We start from the raw sequence: 10,715 nt of genomic DNA, 5'->3' as shown, positions 1-10,715 counted from the left end.
TCCTGGGTAGCCTCGTCTCTGTGCACTTGGTACTTGGGAGTGGGGTGAGGATTCCTTCACCTGCCTTGGTCACCCTACATCCAGGCTGACTTCTTCCCTCCCAGCTTGCCTGGGGCTCAAATGTAAGGCCTCCCTCTGCCACCAGAGAGAGCCCTGGGTCCAGACTTACTAACTGGTGAGTGTGGACTCTTAAGCAGTTACCCCAAATGATGTGTGCGGAGAACCCGCTCTGAGCCAGGTCTGGCACCTCTCTCACTTAGTGGGAACATGCATGGGGTTTTTGATGCCCCCCTGCCCCCCATGGGGAGCACAACGACCAATTTACTTTTAAACAAGAAAGGAACTAAGGAACTGTGTGCCTGTGTGTGAGACGCAGGGGCTGTGGGGACACACACAGGAACCAAGCCCCTTGGCCCCTCCCTCAGGGAGTTCACAGGTCCAGGGGAGGATTCTGATGAGGAAATGTCAGGACTCTGCAAGGTGTTCCCAAGGGGAGGAGCCTCAGCATTTGGACTTTGGATCGGGGACGTGGGGTGGGGGCTCCCTGGCGCCACCTCCTGCTGATGGGGGCTTGAGTGGCTCCTTGGTGCTGTTGCAAACCTGGCGTTTGGGGCCCCCTGATGCCAATGACCACACACAGGCCCCAGCTCCAGGTACAGGACAACTTTATTGACCCCCAGCTGGGTGATGCTAACACCTCCACATCAGTATCTCCCTGTGTAGGCCATTGCCCCCCAAGGAACTTTCTGTCAATTTCCACAACTGATGGTCTCTGGTCTCAACCCCTCCCAAGGACTGGGGATGGGGAGTTTCTCTTGCCATGTCTCAGAGGACACAGGGTTGGGGCTGATGCCTGTTGCCTCAGCTGAGGTGGAGGAGCTGGAGGAGGGTGTTGGTCAAGAAGATAAGGACACCGCCACTGCCCAGGCTGCTGAGTGCTGGGGCCCCGCCCTTGATTTTCTTGGTGCCGAAGGTGGTGGTGGTAGCCCTGGTAGTGGAGGTGGCGGCGGCGGCGGCGGCAGTGGAGGTGGAGGCAGAGGAGGCGGTGGAGGCGGTGGAAGTGGTAGGTGCGGAAGTGTTTTGCAAGATTCCACTTTGTATCTGCAAGAGAAGTGGGGCGAGCTCAGGGGGCTTTTGGATCTCATGTTTGTTTAGAGACATGTCCCCCACCCAATACAATAGTCTTCACTTCTCTGTCCCATGATGATGACGTCTGCCACCAGTTCCCATGGAGACGATTGGCTGCTTCCTGCCTTGACACAGTCCCTAGCCCAGGGGTCCTCAAACTTTTTAAACAGGGGGCCAGTTCACTGTCCCTCAGACCGTTGGAGGGCCGGACTATAGTTTAAAAAAGAAACTATGAACAAATTCCTATGCACACTGCACATATCTTATTTTGAAGTGAAAAAACAAAACGGGAACAAATACAATATTTGTATTTGCATGTGGCCCGCGGGCCGTAGTTTGAGGACCCCTGCCCTAGCCCACCTCCCACAGAACCTTCCTGTCATCTCCAGACCACCAGCTCCCCCAGCAGGTGGAAGACAGGGGAGGCTGTGGCCCCCGGCCCCTGAGCTCACCAGTTGGGCCAGAGGCTTAACCTATGTGAGCCTCAGTTTCCTCATATTCTGAGTGGAGAGAAGAGCACATTACAGTTGGGGGTTGGGGGTTGGGGGGGGGGGGTCCCATGGGAAGGCACCTGGCAAAGTGTGGGTGGGTGGATGGAAAGATGGAGAGAGTACAGTTTCCTCCCTGAGGACATGGCCAGATGGTGAGCACGCTGTTCTCAATGCTTGACCAAGCCGCAGCTAAAGTTGCTCTTGATGGAGATTAAGCTGTTTTTGATGGTGCTCAAGCTGTTCTTGATCAAGAACTTGATGGCTCCCGGCTCTTACGCCGACTGGAGCCCTCCGGGCACGGGATGCTGCTGAAGCTGCCTCCGGGAGTAGCAGCTGGTTTTGAGACTTCGCCTGTTTCGGGAGTGCGTGATTTCTACCTTCTCTACATTCAGAACACCTAGGCTTCTCTCCCTGGGGGTTCCCTGCCTCCTCCAGAAAGGCTCAGGTTCCACACAAACATTTCCTGGCCCCTTCTAATAAGACCATTGCCCCAGGTTCCTTGTGGGTTGATGCCCCCCTCACTCGGGGCTGTCTTCCCAGGCCTCTAAATTCACCCTGATTTCACAGCGCCCCTTGGGTGCTCCCGTGTTCCTGGCACCCTGAGCGTGCTCCCAGCCTCAGTTACAGGCTTCTGTCCGGGGGCAGCCTCAGGTAGTCTGAACACAGCCAGAAGGGCTGGAAGGCTGGAGCCACACCCCCTTCGTCCTTGGTTTGCCTGCTGGGGCCTTTCTGCCTCTGTTCCCACGGGAGAAGACGGGGTGCCCAGGGGTCTGTGTCCCTTCCTCCAATGCAGGCAGGTTTGGTGAATCTCGGGCAGTGGTGCCAAGGGCTGGGCGCTGCTCTTACCTGAATCATAATCAGGAAGCTGATGGTAAATAGGAGGAAGTAGAAGCCCTTCATCTTGGGAGGATCTTGGTAACAGCTTTTGGAAATGAGCACGGGGCTGTCTGCAGGCTCCTTTTGGCTGGGCTGTTTTTGAACAGAGAGGCGGGGTGAAGGGGAGAGGAAGGAGGGCCTATGGGGTGGGGTGTTGCTTCCTTTACAGATTTCAGGAGGACACTGGGCCCTGGCTGATGTTGCATTCTGGGACCCAGACAACTCCCAAGGGGTGGGAGGTAGACAAAAAGGGGCAGCTGTGGGGCAGTACACAGGGCCCCGGGCTTGGAGTAATGCCTAGTGGGGATTGATTCTTGGTTTAATTATCTATCAACTCTGCAACCCTAGGTCAGAAACTGTACCTTTCTGAGCTTTTAACAAAAGAACAACCATGGGATTAAGTGCAATATAACCCATTTAAATGTGTGAACACATAGTAAATAGTATATAATTTTTTTTAAAAAAATCCCTAGCTGGTTTGGCTCAATGGAGAGAGCAACAAGGTACGTGCCCTTGACCAGAATCGAACCTGGGACCCTTCAGTCCACAGAACTTTATTTCTGCTCTGGCTGGTTTGGCTCAATGGATAGAGCGTCAGCCTGCGGACTGAAGGGTCCCAGGTTCAATTCTGGTCAAGGGCATGTACCTTGTTGCAGGCTCCTCCCTGGCCACGCATGCAAGAGGCAACCAATTGATGTGTTTCTCTCACATTGATATTTCTCCCTGTCTTTCCCTCTCTCTAAAAAATCAATGGAAAATTTTTTTTTAAAAATCAATGGAAAAATATCCTCAGGTGAGGATTAAAAATAAAAATAATAAGATTGGGGCAGGGCACAGAAGCTAAAGGAGAACGGGTTGGGATAGAATTAGGTTTAGCGGTAAGGTTGCATGTGGCTCCATAGGTTCAGAACATTCATATTTGGGGCTGGGGGTGGAATAGTAGACTTCTGTGAAAACCAAGGAGCACTGTATTCGTAATCTGGGAGTCTAGCTTCTAGTAGGCCCGTTTCCTGTCAGCCTCATAGCTCTCATTTCAACTAGGAAGACTATAATGATTTATTTTGGAAGTTTCTTCAGACCTAGTATTTTGTGATTTGGGTAAAGAATATAGCAGATGGGGTGTCAATCTAGGATGGATGGAAGGGGGGCTAGTGGAGGGGCAAGCAGGTAACGAAACTTACTTGTCCCACTGACTTGTCCCACGTAATAAATGGTAGAGCTAGTCTCATCTGAACTTGAATCCAGGTCTGAAGCCACATTCGTGTATGTAACCTATGGGGCTGCCCAGAAGTCTCGATTCCCTGTCCCTTTCCATCCTGGAGAATCTAGATGTTGGCTCTGAAGGCCAGCTCTAACCTCACCTACTCTCCTTTTCTTAGTCTGTTTTGTGCCTAATTTGCATACCAAATAGTAAAAGAAAAACCCCTCTCACTTCCCTTTGGGCCTCCTGTTGCAAACCTCCTGTCGCAAGCCTCAGAAAAACCTGAGTAGGACCTTAGGGGCCTCTAGCCCTGGCTAACAAGAACTGAGAATCCACTGGTGAGAGGAAGTCACGAAGTGCAGAGCGAGGGGGCAGAGCTTTCTACAAATGTATGGGACGAGAGGTAGAAAAACTATAGTTCAAGACCCACCAAGAAAAGGTAAATTCCCTTACTCCCAACTAGGCTTTGGGTTGGGTCCATGAAAGATTACATCTGAGGAGTGAGAGTGAATAGGAAACAACTGCCCAGCCCTCACAGAAATGATAATACAAACAATTACATGGAAGATCCAGATCATGGGATTATCAACTAAACTCTCAAAGAGCAATGCTTAGTATATTCAAAGATATATAAGACAGGACTGAGAACTGGAAATTGTAGAAAGGAACCAAATGGGACTTCTAGAACATAAAAATACAATAATAGAAATTAAGAACTCAGTAACCAGGTTTAACATCAGATTGGACACAAATGAAGAGAGAAGTAGTGAAGTGGAAGCTAGATAGAAAATATTACAGCATCATATATTTCTTAAGTGCCTACCATGGGTCAGGTACTGGTCTAGGCAATGGGTATACAGACGTGAACAAAAAGGCAGAGTTCCTGCGCTTATGGAACTGACGTTCAAACGAGGGAAGACAAATAAAAAATTATGGCAATTTGGGTTTCAATAAACGCTATGAAGAAGTCAAGAGGGCAATGTGAGGAAAGAGAAATGAGAGAACATATTCTAGGTAAATGTTTGGGAAAGACTACTCAGAGTAAGTGTGTTGAGACCTGCAGAACAAGAGGGACCTAAGCATGCAAAACACTCAGCCCACTCCCTGTCCCAGTTTCACAGTGTTCTTTGATGACTGTCCCCAAGGCCCATCACAGTTCCACAAAGGGCAGGTGCTTGATGTGTCCTTGAGCTCAATGATGGAATGGAATACTGCAAGCGTGAAGGGAGGGGAAGGGGGTTGCAGCATATCTTACAGGATGATCTGCTTGTGTTGTGCCCAGATTTCAAGGTTCCCAGGACCCCCAGGGAGCCCGTCAGTCCGATGCAAAAGCAAAGAGTCCTTCATTTCGAACTAGTTCGGCTCCCCAACCACACTCACCGATGCAACGGTAGCCCAGTGGCCGAGAGAGAGCGAGGCCTGATGGGATTGTGGATTTTATAGTAAGGGCAGGGGAGGGGACTGTGGGCCCCGCCGATTGGCCAGGCGCGAGTCGGAAATCCTGGGCGTGGCCAGCAGGGGCCTGGGCTTCCGGGAAGAAGGCACTCTCCTGAGCACATGGCGGCCGCCCCAAAACTGGAGGACCCAGGGCAAGATGGAGGGCGCAGTCCTAGCCCCCCCCGCCCCCCAGGGCAAGCTGAGCCCGGGCTCCAGCGGCCAGTCCGGTTGCTGGGGGTCCAGCAGATCGACCAGTTCCAGCCCAGACAGGAAGTCCACGTCCTCCATCTCGTTCCCGGGAGCGCCAGCGATCGCCTCCTCCTCCATCTCCTCGGGCTAGGGCACACACCCCGCCCTGCCACCGCTGCTGCCGCGTGGGTCCGGTCCGGGGGTGGCGGGCGGGTGGCAGCCTGCGCCGGGCTCCCGCCGTGGGCTGGGGAGTCGGTGCCCGAGGCCGCCAGCAGCATGGTCAGGCCCCGAGACGACTCGCCCTTTCACTTGCATTTTTTATCCCCACTGAAAGAGGGCTGTGATCCAATGGCACACACAGAGCTCTTCGAGGTAAATCTTCATCCAGCTGTCTGTTCATTCATCCATTTCAGGCAACTTATTGATACCTACTGTGTGTCAGGCAAGATGAATGAGTGAGAGTCCCTTCCCTGAGGAGATCACAGTCCACGAGGGAGACACATAGTGAAAAAAATCACAAACCTGAATAAGAAATGCTCTAATGGCCGCAGGACTATTAGGATGTAGAGTGTAATACTGCTTGGGGGGAGTGGGAGTATTCATGGAGGAGGGAACATTTGAGCTAGTTCTTTTTTTAAAATTTAAATATATTTTATTGATTTTTTTTTTTTTTTACAGAGTGGAAGGGAGAGAGATAAAGAGTTAGAAACACCGATGAGAGAGAAACACCAATCAGCTGCCTCCTGCACATCTCCTACTGAGGATGTGCCTGCAACCAAGGTACATGCTCTTGACCGGAATCGAACCTGGGAACTTTCAGTCCACAGGCCGATGCTCTATCCACTGAGCCAAACCGGTCAGGGCTTGAGCTAGTTCTTGAAGGACTGAGGAGGACTTTCCCAAGGGGAAAAAGCAAAAGAGGATATTCCCACTGGACGAAGAGGCCTGAACATAGCATGATCGTTTCTGGAACATTGGGAAGGGTGGAGGGCAGAACTCATAATATGAAGGCCTGAAATGTCATGCTAAAAGAGGGATTGATCCAAGGGGGCAGTGATGTGAGTGAAGAAGGGGAGGAAGGTGGGAGAGAGAGCTGTTTATTCTGAGGAAATGCATGAACTTAGAGAACCTGTCTGTCCTTTATTCACTTTTACCTCCTGAGCTGCTAGGTCCCAATAAACTCTTTAGTCCCAAAGGGGTCATGACTGATAAGGGTCTTTCAGGAAATGACCTAAAAGCAAAGTGGACTATGTCTATTCTCAAGAGTAGAAACTTCTCACTCCAGGGCCGGGATCTCCTACAGGTGGGAAAACAGGCCTGGAAAGATCCTCATTTAGGACCTCCCTTCTCCCAGTCCAGGACCTCTCTACCATTGTCAGGCAGTGGGCATCCACTGTGGGACGGAACCAAGAAGAGGCCAGTGGCCACCATCCCAGAGGTCAAGGAATGAACTTGGAAGCTGGACAGATTGACCTCCAATGTCCTCCCAAAACTCCTATCTGCTGTGAGCCCAGAGACCACGGAAAGATATTCAGAACCCTTTACATTGGGGAATAGAGAAATACAGGTCAGACTAATAAATATTAGATGAGGTCAGACTCTTTTGTTTCCTTAACTTTGTTTTTGGGAAACACCTTTTTAACCACAATAATGTGGCAAGGTCATGATAAATTCAGTTCACACAATAATCCTGTGAAGCAGGTTTTTATTAGAATCTCTATTACAGATACAGAAACTGAGGCTCAGAAAAGGGCAGTCGCTTCAGCAAGAACAGCCAGCTAGGAAGTGACAGAGCCCAGCCTCACAGACTTAGGTTATGCTGACCCATAATATAGTCTCAATAAATGGTAGCTATTATTATTTTCCAAATTTCAACAATGAAAATGCATACTTTCTTGGTAAGGCTCTGACTTCCCCCAATAAATGCTATTAAAATAAATAAATAAAATGGCCTGCAGGTTAAAGGGCTTCCTCACACAAATGAATGATTGCTGAGTGCCTGCTTCCGGATATCACAGGGTCCTGGGTAGGAGGAAGGTATGTGGTAAAGCCTGATGCCTAGGTATATGCCAATTCATGCTTCCCAGTCTTGCTGGGTGGGGCAGGAAGCAGAGAACAGAACATAGCAGGTCTCATGAGGCAAGACCGCCCCTCCCTCTCGTCCCTCCCCCGACCCCCCGATTCCCATGCTGTTGGTCCTTGCTGAAGGAACACAGCAAGGTCACAATATAAGGTTGCTAATCCCCTGACCATGGCTCCAACCCACCCGGAAACACTTGGCCCTAGGTTGACCTCAAGTTTCTTATCTCACACATCAAGCCTCAGAGAATTTTCTCGGAGCAGCTCAGCAGTAAGAGAGCTCTCCCACCTCCAACTTCCCGTCACACTTTCTACCTGAACCCCTTTGGCAGTGGGCGTGTACCAGCTACAACTTGGCTTATCTTTGCCTGCCTGTTTCACTAAAGTGGGAGCTTCCAGACTCTAGAGACAGGCAGTTCTGGGTTTTAATCTACTTCTACTGCTTTCTATCTGCATAGTCTTTTTTAAAAATTGATTTCAGAGCCCTAACTGGTTTGGCTCAGTGGATAGAGTGTCGGCCTGCAGACTCAAGGGTTCCAGGTTCAATTCCGGTCAAGGGCATGTACCTTGGTTGTGGGCACATCCCCAGTGGGGAGTGTGCAGGAGGCAGCTGATCAATGTTTCTCTCTCATTGATGTTTCTTTTTCTTTCTTTTTTTCTTTTTTAAATATATTTTATTGATTTTTTACAGAGAGGAAGGGAGAGAGATAGAGAGTTAGAAACATCGATGAGAGAGAAACATCGATCAGCTGCCTCCTGCACATCTCCTACTGGGGATATGCCCGCAACCCAGGTACATGCCCTTGACCGGAATCGAACCTGGGACCTTTCAGTCCGCAGGCCGACGCTCTATCCACTGAGCCAAACTGGTTTCGGCTCATCGATGTTTCTAACTCTCTATCCCTCTCCCTTCCTCTCCGTAAAAAATCAATAAAAAATACATATTTAAAAAATTGATTTCAGAGAAGTGGGAGAGGGGTAGAGAGATAGAAACATCAATGATAAGATAGAATCGTTGATTGGCTGCCTCCTGCACACTCCACACTGGGGATCCAACCCGCAATCCAGACATGTGCCCTGACCAGGAATCCAACCGTGACCTCCTGACACTCAATCCCTGAGCCACACAGGCAGGGCCTACCTGAATAGTCTTAAGCAAGCCACTTCATTTATCTGTGCTTCAGTTTTCTCATCTGGAAACCTCATAATGTTGGCATTGGGCACTTGGAAGGCACTCATTAATTGGTAGCTAGCTCCCTTCAGCCTCCAATTGGTGTGTCAAGAATGCCTCAAAGAGCCTCCCCTCCCCTGAATTCGGTAGATTAGAAAGTCAAATCCTATATAATAAAAGCCTAATATGCTAAGTGTCTGGTTGTCCAGTCAGCCATTCAACCAATTAAAGTATAATCTGTATATATAAAACCCTAATATGCAAACAGACCGAACAGCGGAACAACTGAACAGCCGAACAACCGGTTGCTATGATGTGCGCTGACCACCAGGGGACAGACGCTCAACACAGGAGCTGCCCTTTTGGGGAGTGGGCCTAAGGCATCAGTCAGACATCCCTTGAGGGCTCCTGGACTACGAGAGGGCGCAGGCCAGGATGAGCGACCCCCCCACCCCTGTGCATAAATTTTGTGCACTAGGCCTCCAGTGGAAAATATTAAAAAGTGCAGCCTTTTTACGAAGATGGTGCCGAAAGCTAAGAAGGAAGCCCCTGCCCCTCCCAAAGCCGAAGCCAAAGCAAAGGCTTTGAAGGCAAAGAAAGCAGTATTGAAAGGCATCCACAGCCACAAAAAAGAAAAAGAAGATCCACATGTCACCCACCTTCCGACGGCCAAGACACTAAGGCTCCAGAGGCAGCCTAAATACCCTCGGAAGAGCTCATCCAGGAGAAACAAGCTTGACCACTACGCCATCCTCAAATTCCCCTGACTACCGAGTCAGCCATGAAGAAGATAGAAGACAATAATACACGTGTTTTATTGTAGATGTCAAGGCCAACAGCACCAGATCAAACAGGCTGTGAAGAAGCTCTATGACATTGATGTGGCCAAGGTCCACATCCTGATCAGGCCTGATGGCGAGAAGAAGGCATATGTTCGACTGGCTCCTGACTATGATGCTTTGGATGTTGCCAACAAAATTGGAATAATCTAAACTGAGTCCAGCTGCTTAATTCTAAATATAAAAATTTTACACTGAAAAAAATAAAATAAAATAAAATAATAAAATAAAAAGTGCAGTCTGAGACACACAGAAAGGGCTTTCGTGATCGAGCCCATGTCATGGGTGCCTGAGGTCAGAAGTCATAGAATCCCAGACCATCACAACTGAAGCTTGAAGGATAAAGATGATGGCAGTTAAAAGCGGGAAATGTTTCTTTCTTTCTTTTTAAATATAGTTTATTGAATTTTTACAGAGAGGAAGGGAGAGGGATAGAGAGTTAGAAATATCAATGAGAGAGAAACATTGATCAGCTACCTCCTGCACACTCCCCACTGGGGATGTGCCCGCAACCAAGGTACATGCCCTTGACTGGAAACAAACCTGGGACCCTTGAGTCCGCAGGCCGACGCTCTATCCACTGAGCCAAACCGGCCAGGGCGGGAAATGTTTCTTAAAACTTACTCTGCATGGATGTTGGGACAGGTACCTTGCATGAATTCTCTCACTTAATCCTCATAGAAACCCTGCAGGGTGGGTATTACCGCCCATTATATAGATTAAGAAACTGAGTAACTTGCCGAGACCGGTTTGGCTCAGTGGATGGAGCGTCGGCCTGCGGACTGAAGGGTCCCAGGTTCGATTCCGGTCGAGGGCATGTACCTGGGTTGCGGACATATCCCCGGTGGGAGATGTGCAGGAGGCAGCTGATCGATGTTTCTGACTCTCTGTCTCTCTCCCTTCCTCTCTGTAAAAAATCAATAAAATATATTTAACAAACAAACAAACAAAAAAAACTGAGTAACTTGCCCAAGGGCACACAAGGCAGGAGCCAGTCCAAAGTCCATGTTCCATGCTCTTAACTACCTAGTTGCTCGATCTAACCCCTTCATTTTACAGATGAGGTTCAGGGAAGGCAAGTGTCTCACAGGAACTTTCACACAAAGGAACTATAATAGGAGCATCCCTTCAGAGGCCGTCTGGTCAGGAAGTTCTCAGAGAAATTCAGATTTAAGAAACACTAAGTACCTGCATCATTTCAATTCATACTCAAAACAGCCCCCTCCAAATACTGCACGGATTAGAGGGGGAAACAGGCTCAAAGGGATCATTTACCCGCAAGTCAATTCAGCAAAACAAACAAA

At 49.4% G+C, this 10,715-nt stretch overlaps 1 protein-coding gene and 1 pseudogene across 1 annotated transcript; one reads left to right on the top strand and one right to left on the bottom strand.

Moving 5' to 3' along the window:
* Positions 1–648: 648 nt before the first annotated feature.
* LOC118676064 (CAMPATH-1 antigen-like) lies at positions 649–2,616 on the bottom strand. The gene is made up of 2 exons (XM_036349373.1): positions 2,466–2,616; positions 649–1,101 (listed from the first exon to the last, which is right to left on the bottom strand). Exons 1-2 carry the CDS (start codon positions 2,517–2,519, stop codon positions 862–864), a joined length of 294 nt encoding a protein of 97 aa, XP_036205266.1. The 5' UTR covers positions 2,520–2,616; the 3' UTR covers positions 649–861.
* Positions 2,617–9,058: 6,442 nt separating this feature from the next.
* Positions 9,059–9,615, top strand: LOC118677167 (annotated as a pseudogene).
* Positions 9,616–10,715: the final 1,100 nt, after the last annotated feature.

Source organism: Myotis myotis, unplaced genomic scaffold, assembly GCF_014108235.1.
Source record: "Myotis myotis isolate mMyoMyo1 unplaced genomic scaffold, mMyoMyo1.p scaffold_m19_p_2, whole genome shotgun sequence".
In the NCBI taxonomy this organism is placed as follows: Eukaryota; Metazoa; Chordata; class Mammalia; order Chiroptera; family Vespertilionidae; genus Myotis; species Myotis myotis.
Note: the sequence above shows the minus strand (reverse complement) of the source record. Positions and strands in the feature narration are given on the sequence as shown.

Coding starts and splice junctions, on each gene's coding strand:
- LOC118676064 (XM_036349373.1), bottom strand. CDS start 2,519: ATGAAGGGCTTCTACTTCCTCCTATTTACCATCAGCTTCCTGATTATG. Junction 1,102..2,465: donor GCTTCCTGATTATGATTCAG/GTAAGAGCAGCG, acceptor CTTCTCTTGCAG/ATACAAAGTGGAATCTTGCA.